The 20,210-nt window shown below is 47.0% G+C and overlaps 1 protein-coding gene and 1 long non-coding RNA gene across 2 annotated transcripts in view; one reads left to right on the forward strand and one right to left on the reverse strand.

The window, feature by feature from the left end:
• Nucleotides 1-2,015, forward strand: part of LOC111140910 (prefoldin subunit 1) — a 68,257-nt gene extending 66,242 nt beyond the window's left edge. The window contains exon 4 of the mRNA XM_022493172.1: nt 1,592-2,015. Within this exon, the coding sequence (XP_022348880.1) occupies nt 1,592-1,675 (84 nt within the window). The 3' untranslated portion in view covers nt 1,676-2,015. The remainder of the gene's footprint in view (nt 1-1,591) is intronic.
• Nucleotides 2,016-3,017: 1,002 nt separating this feature from the next.
• Nucleotides 3,018-20,210, reverse strand: part of LOC111140911 — a 60,081-nt gene continuing 42,888 nt past the window's right edge. Inside the window, exon 3 of the long non-coding RNA XR_002640174.1 lies at nt 3,018-3,717. This is a non-coding gene — a long non-coding RNA (uncharacterized LOC111140911). The remainder of the gene's footprint in view (nt 3,718-20,210) is intronic.

The following is a 20,210-nucleotide window of genomic DNA, read 5'->3' on the forward strand; positions in this document are numbered from 1 at the left end:
AATTATGTGCAAGTTGGACAGATGGGAGATGAGTAAAGAGGTATCAGGAAATTTGAAGTTAGGAGACAACCAACAGGAATCAGAAGTTCACACAAGAGCTGATAAAGATGGCACAGCATTGGTGTCAACAGGAAAACATCTCTAAAATTATCATTTAATAAATATCTGGGAGCGCCTGGGTGGCTCAGAGGGTTAAAGTGTCTGCCTTCAGCCCAGGTCTTAATCTTGGGCTCCCTGCTCAGCAGGGAGTCTGCGTTTCCATCTCCCCTCAGCTCATATTCTCTCTCTCTCTCTCTCTGTGTCAAATAAAATCTTGAAGGAAAAAAAAAATCTGGGCAGAGTGTTGTTCTAAGAAGTTAGCCACAGGGATCTGTAGAATACCAGAGACCTTGAGGCCTTCATTTCAATATTCTTGCCTCAGTGGTTTGATTGGGGATCAGTTCCCAAGGAGAGCCTGTCAGGCCAGACTGCTCACCTGTTCTCTGGCCCAGTATTGCCCTGGTTCTCCCAGGTCATCTGGGCACTTTCGTGGTCACAGTGAATCCACAGCTGCTAGGTCAGGGTGAGTGAGAAGGGCACTGGTTCCTCGTGGGTTGCCCAGCGCTCTAGGCTTTGCGTGGCTGCCTGGCCACAGTGTGGCCCAGCCACATGGACCCGTAGAAAGGGGACTATTGAGTATTCCTCAAAAAGGGAGCCTCATTTCATGTCTCTTCAGTGGGAATGCAGCCACAACTCTGTCCTCAGGGCAGGGACCAGTGGTGAAGCCACCATACTTTTTGGGTGACCACAGGGAAAATACAGACATCATTTCCTTTGACTAATCTTTTGTAATCCTGGCCCAGATGTGGCTCCTGAAAGTAGTTAAAGTTCTTTGTCTAAGTTGAGATTTTTAATTTAGGACCCAGATGGGGTAGGAGGTAAACTTCCAAAAGGTCTGTTTTACTCAGTGTGTCACTGTCCTGGATTCCTGGCAGGCAGCGGTTTCATTAGAAAAGCAGATTTCAGCCTGACTCATCTGCCTCGGTGAGACATGTTACAACTTCTTAGCACTCATGCAGCCTGTCCTCTCACTGGACAGAGCAGAACCCTCTGGTACCCTGTCCATTCCGCAGCAGTGGTGGCTATAGGCGCCTGGCCCAGGCCATGGAAAACCTTGAGAGACTGACTGTTAGGGGGCCAGAGCTTTGTCCTGGAATTTCCTGGCCTTTGTCTGTCTGGTATAACTTCATGTACTGAGACGCCTGTTTTGAGTCCACTTCCTCCTGGGGGAAGAGCACAGCTGCCTTCCACAGAGCACTTCTGCTTCCTGCACCGAATAACCTCTTCCTCCCCACTCAGGCCTGTGGGTGGGATGAGAGGAGCACTCTGGGCGGGATGAGAGGAGCACTCTGGGCAGGTGTGTGTGTACCTGGCCCCCAAGAGACAATACACTATTGGAAGTCACTAAACCAGCAGCACCTCCATGGCTGTCTAACCCTTTGGCCAGTGTCAGAGAGGTGGACATTGAGAAGCCATTACCATTGACTGTAAATGCTGCATTTGCCAAACCGTCCCATACCTCCTAACTCTTGATTTTTTTCTCATACTGCAGCAGAAGAAGTCCTACCTGGAGCGGAGTGTGAAGGAAGCGGAGGACAACATCCGGGAGATGCTGATGGCACGAAGGGCACAGTAGGAAATCTCTAGCAGAAGCTTCCTGCCCCCTCCCATTCCTGTCAAGGGCAGAGGGGCTCATGTGGGGAAACAGCCTCTCTTCTACCCTGATGGACTTTTTATTTGGATGATCTGGTAACCCTGTATTTTCTACTTCACCCTGATCCCCTTTCAGATCCCAACTCTGTATTTTTTATCCTGGCTCTGTCTGCCACCCCTACCCAGAACACTCTTCTCCCTTAGGGGTGAATCACCAACTCCCAGGAGAGGGAAGATGGGAGCCAGGACAGACGGGGGAGCTCTACCCAAGCCTATTACTCATTACGCTGCTTAGACCAATAAAAGGCATCTGTTCCCCCAGCCACTCTAGTAAGTCTGCCTTTCTCAAGCTGAAGGATGAAAACCAAGGACCCGAGAAGCAGAAGCTTTCAACCTCAGCTCCTTCCTGTCCTGTCTTCTTCCAGAGCTTTGGCCCTGTTCCTTCTTTATTGGAGCCTTTCCTGTTCTTTTTTCCCTTTCTGTTCCTTTGAGTAAATAAATCCCTCACCTTCTGAGCCTCCATGAAGATTAGGAAGGAAGGAGACCAGGGCATAGCTGAATCTAAGTAACTTTGGTGGCAGTGTGCCTAAAGATTCCCTCCTGCTTCCTCACAAATGTTCCTGAAGAAAATGCAGTAATAAACCAGCAGCACCTCTGTGGCTGTCTAACCCTTTGGCCAGTGTCAGAGAGGTGGACACTGCAATCCTAAGGCTCCTAGAGGCTTGGGGCAGTGGTGTGCAGGAGCTGGCTTGTACGGGCTGGTGAGAGCCAATTATTAAAACAAGTGTTAGAATTTTGTTTTAAGCCAGTTGTGAAACACAACTGTCATTAAAAATTAAGTTAGGTAAATATACAATTAAATTATATTTAAAATAATAAATATGCAGAACTTATCCCTTCCTAATTACTAAATCTGGCCATTATCTATGTTTTTGATGTTGACGGTCTGTTGTATCTGGATGGAAGTGTACTACATAATGGTGCACTCCTGCACTTTTTTTCCCCAACTCTGTGTTCAGGACATCATGTTGGTAGCTTGAAATCAGCTCTTGTGGGACCATTTACTCCACAGAATCAGGTGATGGATAAAATAAGGTTTTGTTTTAAAGAAAACTGGTAGTGAATTGCTGAGCACATCAGCACTTCAGAGTGAAAGTGGGCAGGAAGAGAGCTGTCCGCCAGCCTCTCCGGCTGGGAGAAATCGGACTCTGTTACGGTGGCTCAGCGCCCCCCTGCGGCCAGAGCTGAGATGGGCTGTCTGGCTTGTACTGTGACAGCCTTTCTCTCTCCTGTGTGTGTGGATGAAGGCTGGGGGCGGGAGGGCGGGCAGCAGAAAAGAAGGCCTAGCTCTGGGTAGCTTGGTGAGCCTGGCTCTGAGTGGGATGAGAGAGAAAATGCTAGTCTGGTGAGGGCCCCGTGGAACCTGCCTTCCTCATAGCACCCACCTGCAGTGGAATGAAAGCATAAATAGACCCCCTCCTCGTCATAGTGGACAGTGGCTCCAGGGCTTCTGTTCTCTCTGGAATTATTCAGGCAGTTGAGGTTTAGACAAATTTATTGAAACATACAGGGTGTTAGCAGAGAAATCATTCAGTGGTATTACATCATGTCACTACCTTGAATGTATAATTTTAAAATTATAAATATATATTTTATAACTAAGCCTTTGGCCAAAAAAATAAAAGTCATTTAGCACATTTGTGAAAGGCCAATAAGAAATGGATTTTAAACATTAAAAAGATAGTCACTGAATTAAACAGCAGTGCAAACCCTGCTAATCTAGAATCCCACTGTGTTGAAGGTAGAAGTGTCTGTGCAGAGCTAGTCATTTTCATTTATTTCAGCAATCAGAAGAGATGGGGCAGGCACACCTGCTGAAGGTGGTGGCAGAACTGGCAGGACAGGAAGGCCGGGCTGGTCAGGTGAGCATGTCCCAGAGACAGCAGCAACAGAGTGCAGTCCAGCAGGCTGTGAGGCAGGTGGATGGGCCCAGGTCATCCCTTCTTTGGTCTTCCACCACATACACTGGAGAGAGAAGGAGAGAGAGGATGAGAATGAACTGGCACAAAGCCCAGGCCTACAGAGCTAGTGCTTCCCAGACCATGGGTGGGCTGCAGCAGTGAGAGCTACTGGGCAGACTGGGTGCAGCCTTTCACTGTGTTGGAGGAAGCTGGCTTAGCTCCTCAGCTACTTTCGCTCCTCCTCCTCCTAAGGACTTTTACCCCCACAGGGACAGGTAACTAGGGAACCAACAAGATGGCCTCACACTAAGGCAGCCAAAGAGATAGTGATGGACACTTCTTGCCTGCCAAAGTTGGTGAGCCCTGCACCTTACTGGTATTTCCTCAGATACAGTTAGGCCAGCTTACCCCCCACACCAACCCTCCAAAGCCGCCTAAAAAGGAACTACAGGCCCTAAGAGAATAACCAAGAATTCTGGTTAGTCAAACTTGAGCAGTGCACACTATCACAGTGTCCCCAACCTCTTAACTTCTGCACACACACGGCAGGTCACTGGTCAAGTGAGGGGGATGGCTAGAGCCTGGCGCCCTGGCTTTTTCTCAGAATGGAGGTGGAAATCTAAGCCCTGTCAGGGCTAAGTGCTCTATTAAGGAATTTGAGTGCTACACAAATCCACAGGTCAAGAAGGACCCCAACCTCCCTTTGCTAGTCAGTTGACTTGTGGCCGTCATCAGCCTTCCTTCCGGTAAGCACATACTTGAAATGGCTGATGGTCAACCTCTGTCTCAGAGGATCTGTGGCCCCTTTTAAGAAAATCTGAAAGCCACCACCACTGCTAAACTCATTTATAAGCAGTAAGGATTTTAAAGTTTTTCAAAGTTAATGAATACATGAATCTTATAAATTAAATCGGTCCTACGGCAGTTTTCTTTCAGTTCTATTTTTGTGTATCTATTTTTATATCTCCTCTCTTGGCAACTTTTCTCTCTGAAGCCTGGTATAGTAGCTAGAATACTCTGGGTTAGCAGTGAGCTTTTCCAAGTCGTCCCACAGTGTCAGCCCTCCACGGACCTCCCCTCCCTGTTCCTGCGGCGCGGCTTTCGACTCGGCTGCTTTCATCTGGCGCCACTCAGCAACACAAGCAAAACTGTTCTAAGGTCTGGGAGACAAGACCCAGTCCCAGGGAATCCTAGTGAAAGAGAAGACATTTATTCTGAAGCCTGATAAGGTTACCTGATTTAGTCTGCTAACAGCAGCACCTGAACATAGATACTACCATCATACTCATTTCACAGGTAAGAAATGTAAAGCTTCAAGAAGTTGAGTCTCTTGTTCAAGCATACGTAACCAGCCAGAGGCAGGCTTAGGGTCTGAACTCAGGCCTTTGGCAAGCTAGACTTGCCCAGGGCCAACTGGGATAAAAGAGGCATTGGGAAGACCACAGGACTGAAAGTGCTCTAGGACCGTTCTCTCACCAGGCAGCCCTCACCCCACCCATTAAAGGCAGGCACAGTCCAAAGCCCTGGGGCCACCTCAGCAGGAAAGCCCTACTGAAGGGCTTTCAGCTGCTTTCTGCCAAAAGACCTACCCAAGCCCCCAGCCTTCCTTCATCCTGCTGTGGGCAGCTTCAGACAGGGAGAGGAAGAAAACAACAGAATGCACACACCCAAGAATCATTCCTTACCGTATTCTACTTGCCAGAAGGCCGGCGCTGCTGCCCTGGGACCGAAGGGCCCTCGCCCCTGCCTGCTCTATAGAAACTGCCTGCTTCATCTAGGTCTGAGACCCCACCTGGTTGCTACGTGAAAGGTCCCGCAGCCTCTCTTAAGCTACCATTTGTTGAGATCACAAATGTGCCAGAACCAGTGCCAAAAGCCAATACATAATACCACTCAGTCTTCACAACCGTGTGGTATAGGCATCAGGATACCCATACCACACTGCTTCTCCTCCCTGTGCCTCCCTCCCATTTTACCATGGAACCATTGGCAGCTTCATCAGGAGAACTTCCTTTAACACCTTTCTCCTTGCTGCCCTTGCTAAGACTTATTTCACGTGACAGGCTCTGAAACCTGGGGCAATGGGGACTCGAAGCTCATTGCTCTCGGTGCTTATGGGATTGGTGGGGGAGGATTAGAAATAGTCCATCTGGCTACAGGATGGGAGACTTCAAATCAAAAGGCTGTGTCAGACTCATTTCCGCGGTAGGGGGGTGTCAGTTCTCTGCATACCTTAGAAACCCTGTCACTTATTTCCTGCAGTACCAAATCTTCTGAGCCCTAAGGGCTTTTTTCTTTCCATTAGGTGACAACAGAAACCTCTACCCAGACTACTGAAAAAGTAGGGGGTGGAAGAGAGGGTATGGGAAGGGTAGGTCTGGAGGTAGGAGTGATGTATGTTTTCCTTGCTTTTGTGTCACCCCAAGCAGAGGTGACTGGCCCAGGAGAAGGCTCTTGAGGAAGGCCTCATAGGCCCACCATGGGGTTGTGGAATGGCATACAACTTTATGTTCCTAGATGCCTGCCTACCAGTAGGATCTGGGGTCCTACACCTCCAGAGGGTACCTGCTGCACTGAGCAACATGGCCTCCTCTTCCCCAGCACACCCATCACTGGGGTCCTCACTGCTCCTCACCTACTCTCCCACCCACTAGGTCATTCTGTCCACAAGCTCCTACACGCTCCTGGCTGACTGGCCAGCTGGAAGGCAGCCCACTCTGCCTGAGGCCTGGGGACTCATGTGCCCAGAAGCAGTCCCAGTAGTACTGCCTTCCCAGCGGAAGCCCCGCTGTGGCAGAGAGGACTCCAGCACACGTGTTCATACCCAGGCCTTCCTGGCAAGTGACCTCCACCAGCAAGCAGGGCATAAAGGGGGACAAGCGCCATGGTTATGCAAGATTTTAAACGTTAGGGAAAGCAAGATGAACAGTATAGAGAAATTAGTATCTCTGCAACTCTTCTGTGAGTCTAAAAATTATTTCAAAATAAAAGACTTTAAAATGGGGTGGGGAATATTGGTCTGTAATTCTCCAGCAAAGGAAATAGTCAACAAAACCAAAAGACAACTGACAGAATGGAAGAAGATATTTGCAAATGACGTATCAGATAAAGGGTTAGTATCCAAAATTTATAAAGAACTCATCAAACTCAACACCCAGACAACAAATAATCCAATCAAGAAATGGACAAAAGACATGAACAAACATTTCTGCAAAGAAGACATCCGGATGGCCAACAGACATGAAAAAGTGCTCCACATCACTCGATATCAGGGAAATACAAATCAAAACCACAATGAGATACCACCTCACACCAGTCAGAATGGCTAAAATTAACAAGTCAGGAAATGACATGTGTTGGCGAGGATGCAGAAAAAGGGGAACCCTCCTACACTGTTGGTGTGAATGCAGGCTGATGCAGCCACTCTGGAAAAGAATATGGAGGTTCCTCAAAAAGTTGAAAATAGAGCTACTTAGCAGTCACACTACTGGGTATTTACCCTAAAGATACAAATGTAGTGATCCAAAGGGGCATGTGCACCCCAATGTTGATAGCAGCAATGTCCACAATAACAAAACTATGGAAAGAACCTAGATGTCCATCTACAGTTGAATGGATAAAGATGATGTGGTATATATATACAATGGAATACTATGCAGCCATCAAAAGAAGTAAAATCTTGCCATTTGCAATGACATGGATGGAACTAGAGGGTATTATGCTAATCAAGATAAGTCAATCAGAGAAAGACAATTATCATATGATCTCTCTAATATGAGGTATTTGAGAGGCAGGGCAGGGGGTCCTGGGGATAAGGAGGGAAAAAATGAAACTGCCTACCGGTAGGTAGATGGGATCAGGAAGGAGACAAACCATAAGAGACTCCTAATCTCATGAAACGAACTGAGGTTTGCTGGGGGAGGGGGGGTTAGGGGGTATGGATGGGGTGATTGGGTTATGGACATTGGGGTGGGGTATATGGTATGGTAAGTGTTGTGAATTGTGTAAGCCTGATGAATCACAGACCTGTACCCCTGGGGCAAATAATACATTACATGTTAATTTTAAAAGGGGGGTGGGTGGGGAGGGGGCTAGAAGAACAGTGGGGGTGGGAGAGGCACTGCCCTTCCAGGTAGGTCAGCAATCTGCTGAGGAGGGGAGGCAGGTTCCTACCTTCAGGTGCTGCTCTGATGGAGCTCCTTAGAGATCAAATGCCCCGCTGTGACCAGCTTGGGCTCCAGCTCCCACCGGACACAGATAAGGCCTTCGGGATGGGCTTAGAGCCACCTCAGCCAAAAGGCCTGCCCTCCCCGTCCGCGTCTGGTGTCTCAGTGCCAATACCACCAAACTCAAACCTCTGCTCTGCCACATGCAAGGAGGGACTCTGTTCCCAGAAAACTACAGCTGAGTGGTGGCTCAGCTCCAAGGGTCCCCTCACCAGCAGGTCTCGCTTATTCCCAGATAGCCCTTTGACAACGACCCTCAGTGAGGGGCCGGTACTCAGAGCTTTGCCATGTGCATGCAAGTGCAAAAGAGTGAGTATGTGTGGTGTGAGAGAGAAGGGAGCTGGGGGAATGTGCAGGGAGGAGTGTACATGCACCCAGGTGTGACCCAAAAACCTAGACTAGGTCAGAAAGACTTAGGTTAGTCTTGGGTGCTGGGCAGCTCTGGAAGGAGCTGAGCAGCTCCTGGGAGAAGTTCCCACCAACCTGTCTTGCCTCTGTGCTGGAAGGAGCGACAATAGATGTTAGGTAACTAGAGGCATGCAGCCCCCTGTGCCCAACTACCTGCCTACCAAGCCCTGGGGTCTTCTCCATAGTTATCAGCCCACTACAACCCACATGGCCAGACTCCCTAGCCAGCAGCCCCATGTTCTGGGGCTACTGTGTTGTACAAGCCTGACAGTGCCGTTTACAGGCGCTACTTGGAAACCTGCTTCTGGGCAGCAGTGGGCATGTGGGCGCCAGGCAGCAGAAGGGCCAGGGCAGAGATGACCTGCAGAAATGTGAGCAGAGGGCTTCTCAGCTACAGGCTCCAATACCTCAGTCAGCCCTACCCTGGAACCTGAAACCTTCGCTTGAACAACTCAGACATTTTAAATGATTCATCAAGTGCTATGAAGTGGTGCTACAGCCTTACTACTCAGCCTTTTCTATTTGTGTGTGCACCCTTACACAGTCCCAACCCAGGAGAGCTAATATGGAGAAGACTGGGGCCTCCTAGAGTTCTGATGTCTGGGGCTTTTACGCTCCAGTAACTAGAAGGCTGCCCCTTGGCCTCTCACGGCCCACACCACTGACCGGCACCCCGGACTGCTCAACGGCTAAGACCGCCACGGCCAAAGGAGCCCCCAGGAAGTAAGAGCAAGAAGCAAGAGGTGATGGCTTTGACAGAGGCAGGAGCCGACTAGTCTGTGCTCAGCTGCCCTCGCCCAGTCTTGAGAATCTAAGACTCAAGAAGAAAGCCAGTCTTCCAGGAGGTATCAGAGGATGCCTGAACAGCCCTCCTCCTGCTCAGACAAGAGGTAGGGAGTGGCAGATCTTTAAGCATTTTAGCAGTTAGCAAAATCTCAAGACAGCCATAGGGTTGGATCCCGTTCCTTCCATGCAAGTGTTAGAGAGGAGAGCACACGACTTGTGGAGGACTCCCTTCGGCTTTCCTTGGCGTGTATGTGCAGTGGGATCATTTATTACTCAGCACAAGGGGCTACGAGGATGAGGAAAGACGTTCTAAAGGCAGTACCACTGTGCCACCTGCTCTTGCAGCCTGTGAGTACCAGGTACGTATGCTGAGGGGGTGAGAGATGGGCGACGGGTGGCTAGAAATGGTGGGGGCAAAGAAGGGGCATAGTTTCACTGGGATGGGAAGGGTAAAAGGACAGAATGGGGAGCCTTCTACGTTCCTATTCCTCCACACACAGGTGGGATTTGGAGCGGGCAGCACTGGCATAATGCTAGCACAGTCTGGCCTGGTCTTTCCACCAGCAGCTGCCTTTGCTGGGCTGAGCTCAACACCTTCCCCAGGCCTCCTGGCCCACTTTGCACACTGCTCCTTATGCTTCCTGCTCCCACGGCTTTACCTCTGGCCGCACTGTGAGAAACTGAGTCAGATGAGGCCATGTTTCCCAAGCCCCTGTCCCTCTCTCTTGCTTCAGTGTTCCAAGATACCCACTCCAGTGCGAGAGTCTGGGAGCTGGCCAGCCAGTTCACCCATCAACTCATGCAGCTACTGACTGCCACCCAATTGAGTAAGAAGCCCATCGCTGTTCTTTAGGCATCAGGTGCCAGGTGTTTATGTGGTTTGGTCTGGAAAAGGTGAGAAGGTGCCGACCCGCACATGGGTGGGTGTTCTGAGATCTCCATGAATGCAGCTGCCACCGTCAGGGGACAGCTGCTTGACAAAACCGACGGAGCCTTTGGAGAGATATGACAAGGGTCTAAGAAGACCCAGTCTCCCTGGCCCCCAAACCTCTTGTGGATCAGCCAGTTTGTGTGCTAGCCCTGCCCACCCCAGTCCTATAAACGGCAGACATAAGATTTTTTTCATAAACAACAACAAGCATATTTTGGCGCATTGTGCCATCATGACAAATAGGACTGCACTGCCACCACCTCCTGTGGCCCCATCCCTGGGCTAGACCTGCCAGGGCAACTAAGACAGAGTTGGTTGCAGGCACTGGGACGGTTGAGAACATCCTGGATGCCAGAATTGCACATGAAACTGCCTTGGGGATCAGGCTGACCAAATCAGACAGTGGCCCGGCTGCTCGCGACTTGAAATGTGGCTGTGTACAGAGGGGTGAAAGGCCTCCCTTCTCTTGAGGCCCGTTCTCCCTTGAAATTGAAGGTCTGGTCGGAGGGCAGGATCTAGTCCTTGTCCTGTTTCAGTGTGTGTCCCTAAGACAGTTTAGGGTCTTCAGAGTGACCTGGTTCAGCAGCTAACTGGGAGGTAGAGTGAATTTCAGGGTCCTTCTCAGTATTTACTTGGCAGTCCTCAGGCAGGAAGGTGGCTATGCTCACCCAGAACAAGGTACCTCCTGGGGGTGGGGGGAAGAGGGGTGACTTTGTTCTCTAAGGCTAGTAGTAGTACATGGGCTCCAGAGGGGCAGTATCCCAAGTTCCAATCCTGATGCTGCCACTGGCTGTCTTTGTGACCCCGAACAAGTCGAAGCTTCCCTGTGTCCCAGTCTTCTCACTGCAACATGGAGGTGTGTGTGGGGGGGGGTAGTATCTAAGAGCCTAGATTTACTGACAAAACATAAGCAAATAATGTGCTTGGCCCAGGGCCTTGCGTAAAGTGAAGCAGGGAAGAGGACTTCCGTAGAAGCCACAATGTGATGACGTCTTACAGAAGAAACCACCAGAAATCTGTTTTCTTATTCTGGGTGTGTGTACATGGATGGGCTCCGTCAGTCAGTCTACATTCACAGTGGCCCCAGACTGTCACAGGATGACAAAAGCAGGGACACCGGCAGCCCATGCAATGCAAAAGCTGCTCAAGGAGAAGGAGAGACAACCCAGAGAAGCAGCAGGCCGCCAGGGAGGCAGCATATACACGGGGCTTTAGCTGGTAAGACCCCTTAGAAACTAGAGAGGGGGAATTATTTACAAACATCTTATTTCCTTAGATAAACAGAGTAAGAAAACCCTCCTACGTGTAGGGATGAATCTCTGGCTGTCATGAAGACAATGCAGACACACAGGTCCACAGAAGAACATGATATGAAACAATATGAAAGGATGGTCAGGGAGGAAGGAATGTACACATTTCAAGGATTAAGTACTGAAGAGTAAGGTGTTTCTCCTAACGCCTTAAAGGGAAAAAAAAAAAGCCAATCAAATGTGATGAGCTCACAACTGAATCTTAAAAATTCCAGCAGGTCCAGTAGCCATGTTCACTGAAACTCAGGAAAGGGACTGAATTCTCTAGGGACAAGTGTGTCTTTACAGAGGCATCTCCCTCCAGTCCTGTTTTTCAGTCTAGGAAAAGTAAAAAAGTGCAGTAAGGGAGCTGACAGCATTTTTTGTCCATGGTCAGAGAATATTCAAGTGAAAAGACCATCTTCCTCCTCCCACCTCCCAAACAGAGATGCTGCAGAAGCAAACAAGGTTGCCAAGGAGGCTGAACAGGACAGGGTGTGTGCTAGAGAGGGGAGAAGTTCATGCCACTTCGCTAACGTGAACTCAGTGCAGTGCTAGAAGCTGACAGTTGAGGTACAGGTAGCTGGAGATCCAGACATGCTTGGTACTTTGCAGTAAAGACCATGCTACATAACAGGAGAGTGGGACCCACTCCACTTAAGTAACAGAGAAAATAAAGGTTCTCCCACACACACCATTACCAACAGTAGAACAGGCAAAACCAGGACCCATATCCCTGCTACCAACATGGGAGTCAGGCACACTTGAGCTGAGATGCTGGCTCTGTTCTTCCACAGCCCGATAACATAACACGGGAAAGTATGATAAGGACAAAGATGAGTAGTATTAGGACAGGACAAAAAATACCTCAATTTACTAACAGGTATGCTTCATCATGAGGCTTCCTAAATAAAGCAATCCTATGGTACATTTCAAACATCTTTCATATTTGATAGACATTCTGGAGTTTATGGTCAAACAGATAGAGAACAGAGGTGCCAGCTGTTGCAGATGCAACATCTGCATTCCTGTTTGCTGGTCCAGGAGCATGGACCACAGGGCCAGAGCAGTGCAGGAACCTGCACATCCCCGGAATGCCCCAAGCTGCTGAGAGGACTGACCGCTCGAGTGGTGTGGGGGCTCAGCGAGTTGAGTTTACAAAACTGAAGAGTTAAGATCTTTTTCTCTGAGGAAATAATCAAAAACTACTCATGCTGGTGAGAAGAAAAGAAGTCACCGAAAAGGAATTTCAAACGTTTACTAAGGTGACAGTCCCAATTCTATTGCACCAGACTTTAGTGAGTAATCTCATGTACTGTGAGGGGGAAAGATATCTTAGAATAACCTGTGTTTCTACTTTAGTTTGGGGAGTAAAAAGCAATCTTTCTTTTATTCTGAAGACCTTTTAGACCACAGGGAGGGGACTGAACGTCACTAATGGGAAGGAGTAAACAGGATGAGAATACAAGCAACAACTGATTCCTTGGCACCCCACTACTTCAGTAGAAGTCTGTCTGTACCACTGTCTCAGACCAGAAGATTCATGGTTGTCAATCCAGACCATAGACCACCAGGTCATGGGCGTGAACTGAGAAGATGTCACTGTAAGGGTCCAAGGGCAGAGGGTCAACAAGTACGAGAAGCTCCCACGATGGCACTACAGCAAAGGGGAGGAAGCACTTCATTTTATCATGATAGATCGTGAGTGTATTTCTGATGCAGTTTTTGGAGAAAGAAATGTGAGGCTGCTATGCCAAGGAGAAGAAGTTAAGGAAAATCTAGAGAAACAATCTGATCATGCTCACTACACAACAGTTGTATGACCCTGAGCAGGCTGGCTAATGGCACACGATCTCGCTTATGACCCGCTCAGAAGGGAGATACAGAGACCAAAGTTGGGAATGATGGTGGCTGATCTGCCTGATGAGCCCCTCAACATTCTGGTTGTCTTTTCCCAGCCATTTCTACCTGTTTTGATGTATAATCACATCAAATCCTTTCCTGCCAGACTTCAAAAGACACCACTAAAATGAATCATAATCTGGGGCTTTAACTGAAATAATCACAACACGGCAAGTGAAGAGCAGGCTGTCTTGTGTCATTAAAGCTTAAACAGCACGTAAGAGTGAGCAAGCAGGCGCGCCTGGGTGGCACAGTTGGTTGAGCATCTGATTCCTGGTTCCAGCTCAGGTTGTGATCTAGGGGTTGTGAAACTGAGTCCTGTGTTGGGATCCTTGCTCTGCGTTGAGGCTGGTTAAGATTCTTTCCCTTTCCTTCTGCCCGCCCCCCCAACCAGGGGTTGTTCACTCTCTCAAATAAATACATCTCTAAAAAAATAATTTAAAAAAAGAACGAGCAAGGAATCCCACTTAAATACTCATCATGGGGGGCGCCTGGGTGGCTCAGTGGGTTAAAGCCTCTGCCTTCGGCTCAGGTCATGATCCCAGGGTCCTGGGATCGAGCCCCACGTCGGGCTCTCTGTTCTGCAGGGAGCCTGCTTCCTCCCCTCTCTCTCTGCCTGCCTCTCTGCATACTTGTGATCTCTGTCTGTCCAATAAATAAATAAAATCTTTAAAAAAAAATAAATACTCATCAGGCCCTCTAACGATCTATAGATTTAATGCAATTCTAATAAAAATCCCATCACTTTTTTTTAAACTCGCTGTAAAATTTATAGAAATGCAAAAATGTGCAAGAATAACTAATAAAACAATTTCCCCCTTCCCTTCCCCACTTCCCTTTATACATAAATGCACTCCTATGGAGTGCTACCTGGTATTATCAAGCACCCACCAGAGCTTCACAGAACACTCCAGCAGTGACATACAGATGATTCTATTTGCAGGGCAATGTTGCAGGAATTCCAGGGCAAAACCCATCCACACCAAATCTCCCTTTGCCAAATGTACTGGAAAATCCAGAAAGACCGAAGGCTTCCTAATGTTCTCCTCAGGTCCCTGGGCTTCCTTAAAAAGGCAGGGGATGGTCCCTTCCTGCCTGTCAAAAGCAATTCCACATACTCTGTTTTCCATACTGGAGTTACATTTAAAGATTTTAGTTATTTATTTGACAAGAGATCACATGCAGGAGGCGGGCGGGGATGTGGGGGAAGCAGGCTCCCTGCTGAGCAGAGAGCCCGATGCCGGGCTCAATCCCAGGACCCTGAGATCATGACCTGAGACGATGGCAGAGGCCCAACCCACTGAGCCACCCAGGCGCCCCTGGAGTTATATTTAAAGTTTCCTTTGAAAAGATTAATAGAAAAATATGAAAATGATGACCAAGAGTGAAAATATAGCCTGGAGGGTCTATACTGTTGCTCCTGTTCAGAAAGGCCTTCCTAGAGCATGGATGATCACATGCTTGGTTATCTGTGCTGGACTCTCCAAAAGACACCCTAGAGGACACAGTTTGCTTGAGGAGCAATGTCTCCTCTGTTCAGGCTCCAAGCTGAGAGACAGCAGCCTGACTTCCTTACTTGGTGCCTGGCCTTTCTGGAACCTGCTGTCTGACTGCATGGAGCTTTCTTTACTGGCTCCAGTGTGGCAGGGCTTCCCAGCCTTCATGCTCTATCTGGTTCTTTGCACCTCTGAGCTCATGTCTTCCCCTGTACTCAAATGTCTGCCTCCCTCCAGGCCTGAGGAGCCCTATTCTCTAGTCCTAGCGGTCTTGTCTTTCCCTCTGTTGGCGTCCTTCACAGAATAGAAACTGGAGACCATCCTCAGTGACAAGAGCATGACTTAAGTACAATGGACATTTGTGAATTCTGACCTGACCTAGCAGCAACATCTGATGCTACTGGTCATTCCCTTTCTCTAAATACAAATTCTTCAACCTTCAGGACACCCCATTATCCTGGTTTTCCATATCTGACTCCTTTGCAGGTTTTGTTACCTATAATCCAACTCAGTTTTCCTTCAAGCTCAGCCCTCCACTGCCACCTCTTCTTTTCCCTACCCAACTTGATCTCATTCACCCCCACATTTCTGATTACCACGAATATGCAACGCCTTTCCACAGCTCTATCTCCAGCCCAGTACATCTGCAAGTGCTTACCCGACATCTCCACTTGAATGTCTCATTGTCGTCCTGACCCCTCCATCTAACCCAACATGATTTTTTTCTTCCTTCCAACCCAATCATAGTTCCAAGCTCCACAAACACAAGAGGCATCCAGTTCCTGTCAGAAGCCCATGAATCGTCTCCAAGAGTTTGCCTTTCTCTTTCAATCCCCATATTCAGTCCATCACCAAGTACTCTTGATTTTACTTTCAAATATCTCTAATACATTCATGTTTCTCCATCATCATGTGAACATGTGCCCCCTCCAAATCATTCTCTATGTAGAAACCAAGGGGAGCTCCTAAAAATGCCAATTTGGTCATGTCATCCCTTTGCTTAAAATTCTTCAGTGGCTTTCCACTGCTCACAGATCAAAAATCGGAATCTTTAATTGGGATTATGAGTTCCTTATCTTGCTCCTGTTTCTCATCTGTTCCAAACGCCCCACTGCTCTTGCCGTGATAATTTCCTCTTCTAGTTTCTCAAACGAGGCATGTTCTCTTCTGCCACTGGGCCTTGGCACCTGCTCTTCTACAGTGGTTTTGCCTATTAAAACCTACTCATCTTTCAGATCTCCCCCAGACTGTTCAAGATAGTCCCCTTTTATATGTTTTCATTTATGTCTTCCCTTCAAAGGAAAGAAGGCGGCTAATTATTACCTGTGGGATTATTCAATGTCTGGTTCCTTCCCTAGAGTGCAAAAAAGCTCCATGAAGGCAGGGGTATCTATTCTGTGTGGTCCATTACCTAACACTGGACATGTTCAGCATTTACTCAATGAACGTTGGTCCTTGTAGACTGACCGTGGTTCCCCAGGAGTATGCATGGTGTAGACTGAACAACTCCTCCCACAGTTTAAAGTGCCCCACAGTGTTGGTGCCTGGCTGGCCCAGTAGAGCACATGACTCTTGATCTCAGGGTTGTGGGTTTGAGCCCCACATTGGGCACAGAGATCACTTAAGTAAATAAAATAAAAAAAAGTGCCCCAAGAAAATGCTGTGGTAACACTTGTTTAGAATCTTCTAACCTGTGACCCCACTAGAGTGAAGAGATTATTTCTACCAAAAATGTAATGTTTTTAAAAGATTTTATTTATTTGAGAGAGAGAGAGCATGAGAGGGGCGAGGAGCAGAGGGAGAAGCCGACTACCTGCTGAGCAGAGGGCCCTATGTGGTACTTGATCCTGGGACTCCAGGATCATGACCTGAGCCAAAGGCAGTTGCTTAACCAACTGAGCCACCCAGGTGCCCCAAAATGTAATATTTTAAAAAAAGAAACAATTCTGGGGCGACTGGGTAGCTCAGTCAGTTAAGAGGCTGCCTTCAGGGAGCCTGAGTGACTCAGTTGGTTAAGCAACTGCCTTTGGCTCAGGTCATGATCCTGCAGTCCTGGGAACAAGGCCAGCATTGGGCTCCCTGCATGGTGGGAAGTCTGCTTCTCCCTCTACCCACCTGCCTCTCATTCTCTCTCAAATAAATAAAATCTTTAAAAAAAAAAAAAAAAAAGCGGCTTCCTTTAGCTCAGATCATGATCCCAGGGTCCTGGGATCAAGCCCTCCATTGGGCCCCTTGCTCAGTGGGGAGCGTGCGTCTCCCTCTCCCTGTTGCTCCCCCTGCTTGTGCTCACTTTTTTTTCTCTGTCAAATTAAAAAAAATAAATAAAAATTTTTTTAAATAAAAAAATAAAAATTTAAAAAATTTAAAAATCCATTCACAATAGATAGCATTAAAACTAACAGACCTCAGGGGCATCTGGATGGCTCAGTCAGTTAAGTGTCTGACTCTTGACTTTGGCTCAGGTCATGATCTCAGGGTCGTGAGATCAAGACCCACATCGGGCTCCCTGCTCAGCACAGAGTCTGCTTCTCCCTTTGGCCTTCCACCTCCCTACCACTCATGTTCTCTCTCGCTCTCAAATTAATTTTTAAAAAAAATTTAAAAAAATAATGAAGGCCAAAAAAAAAAAAAAAAAAGGGATGTGCAAAAGCTGTGTGATGAAAACTGTATGATTTTACTTAAGGAAATAAAGATGACCAAAATAGAGACCATGTTTCTGACAGGAAGACAGTACTATAAATATGTGAATTCTTTCCCCAGTTATTTTGTAAATTACATACTGTTCCAGTTAAAGCCAAACATGGTACTTTTTTATAGAGAAGGACATATTTGTCCTAAAATCCAAATTAAAGATTAAAAGCCTGAGAACAGACAAGCAAGTTCTGAAGAGGAAAAGGGTATGTACAAACATATGTATGGAGGTAGGTATGTGTGTATGTGCTGGGGGTAGGGAAGATACTTATCACACCAGACTTCTGATTCTAGCCTGTTCCTATAGGGTAACTTAGTATATGACAAATCCCATTTCAGATCAATCAAGAAAGAATGACCTAATGTTTGTTGGAAATTTTAAAAAACAACAAACCAGAACTCTAACCTATACCATTATCAAAACTAAAATTAGGTCAACTAAAATCTATGTGAAAAAAATTTTTAAGAAAATACAGACTTAACTTTAGGATACTGGAATAGAAAAGGGTTTTTCAAAGACTAAAAACACACAAAACATAAGGGAAAGATTGATAAACATGATATTTAAAAACTTTCCTATTGGGGTGCCTGGGTGGCACAGTCAGGTGTATGACTCTTGGTTTCAGCCTAGATCATGATCTCAGGGTCATGGGTTGAGCCCCATGTTGGTCTCCCTTACTGTAGCATCTGCTCGGTTTTCTCTCCCTCTCCTGCTCCCCCACCCCCAACACGTATGCTCTCAATCTGAAAAAATTTTCATATTAGAAAATACACTATAAAAAAGATTAAGAGAGAGAAGATATTTATTTGCAAGTCTATCAAAGTGACAAATATTAGTTTGTGGAATATTTAGAGATTCCCTATAAATCAGTAAGACAAACCAAAGAAAGAGAAAAACCACAAGGTTTTTAAAAGCAGATCGCCAAGGGGCGCCTGGGTGGCTCAGTGGGTTAAAGCCTCTGCCTTCGGCTCAGGTCATGATCTCGGGGTCCTGGGATCAAGCCCCGCATCGGGCTCTCTGCTCAGTGGGGAGCCTCCTTCCTCCTCTCTCTCTCTCTGCCTGCATGTGATCTCTGTCTGTCAAATAAATAAATAAAATCTTTAAAAATAAAGTAAAAGCAGATTGCCAAAAATTTATATTTTTATGTTAAGGTCACTAGTAATCAGGGAAGGTAAAATAGTGAAATGCCGAATAAAATACCTAGGAATAAACCTAACCAAGGAGGTTAAAGACTGGTATTCTAAAAGCTAGAAAACAATGATAAAAGAAATTGAAGGGGCCTCTGGGTGGCTCAGTGGGTTAAGCCTCTGCCTTCGGCTCAGGTCATGATCCCAGGGTCCTGGGATAGAGCCCCACATCGGGCTCTCTGCTCAGCGGGGAGCCTATTTCCCCCTCTCTCTCTGCCTGCCTCTTTGCCTACTTGTGATCTCTGTCAAATAAATAAATAAAATCTTAAAAAAAAATTTGAAGACAACACAAATAGAAAGATTCCATAGGGACCCAAGTTGGTCCACGCCCAGTGTGGAGTCTGCTTAAGACTCTCCAGCCCCTCCCCCTGCCTGCATGCTCTCTCGCTAAATAAATAAAATCTTAAAAAAAATTCCATGCTTATGGATTAGAAAAAATATTGTTAAAATGTCCAAATAAATGTCCATACTATGTAGATGCACCTGGCTGGCTCTGTAGGTGGAATGTGTGACTCTTGATCTCAGGTTGTTGGTTCAAACCCCATGTTGGGTGTAGAGATTACTAAAAAGAAAATCCTGCCCCTAAGCATCCTGAGGTGACCTCTGAAAATGGTTCACTATTCGCTTGACCCAGAAAACCCTACAAAATCATGCAAATCGAGAGGTTCAGGTCTTCTGTGTTCACTTTAACAGCACATGTGAAACTGCCCAGGGTTGCATCAAGGGTATGCATTTCCAAAAAGCCACCAAGTATCTGAAAGCTGTCACGTTGCAGAAGCAGCGTGTGCCAATCTGTCACTATAGTGGTGGAGCTGGTAGGTGTCCCCAGGCCAAACAGTGGGGCTGGATACAGGGTTGATGGCCCAAGAAGAGTGCTGAGTTTTTACTGCACTGCTTAAAAATGCAGAGTCATGTTAAACTTAAGATTTTAGATGTCCATTCTCTGGTCATGGAGCACATCCAGGTGGACAAAGCCCCCAAGATGTAGTGGAGAACTTACAGGGCTCATGGTTGGCTTAACCCACACATGATTTCTCCCTGCCACACCAAGATGATCCTTCTGAAAAAGAGGTGACTGTTCCTAAACCAGAAGAGGAGGTTGTGCAGAAGAAAAAGATGTCCCTGAAGAAACAACAACTTATGGCCTGGGAGTAAATTCTGCACAGAATAAATGCAAATAAAAATAAAAAGAGAATGTTGGTTGTCTTTTATTATTAAACATATTTCAAGTATCCTCAAAAATAAAATAAAATAGAATCTTTTTTTTTTTAAATGCCATACTATCCAAAGGAATCTACAGATCCAATCCTGTCCCTATCAAAATACCAACAACATTTTTCACAGAACTAGAATAAAGCTAAAATTTGTATGGGACCAGAGAAAAACGTGAACAGCCAAAGCAGTCTTTTTTTTTTTTTTTTTTTTAGATTTTATTTATTTATTTGACAGAGAGAGACCACAAGCAGGCAGAGAGAGAGAGAAAGGGAAGCAGGTTCCCTGCCAAGCAGAGAGCCCGATGCGGGACTCAATCCCAGGACCCTGAGATCATGACCTGAGCCGAAGGTAGCAACTTAACCCACTGAGCCACCCAGGCACCCAGCCAAAGCAGTCTTAAGCAAGAACAACAAAGCCGGACATAA

This window comes from Enhydra lutris, unplaced genomic scaffold, assembly GCF_002288905.1.
Source record: "Enhydra lutris kenyoni isolate GAN:26980312 unplaced genomic scaffold, ASM228890v2 scaffoldscaffold5, whole genome shotgun sequence".
NCBI classification, from domain to species: domain Eukaryota; kingdom Metazoa; phylum Chordata; class Mammalia; order Carnivora; family Mustelidae; genus Enhydra; species Enhydra lutris.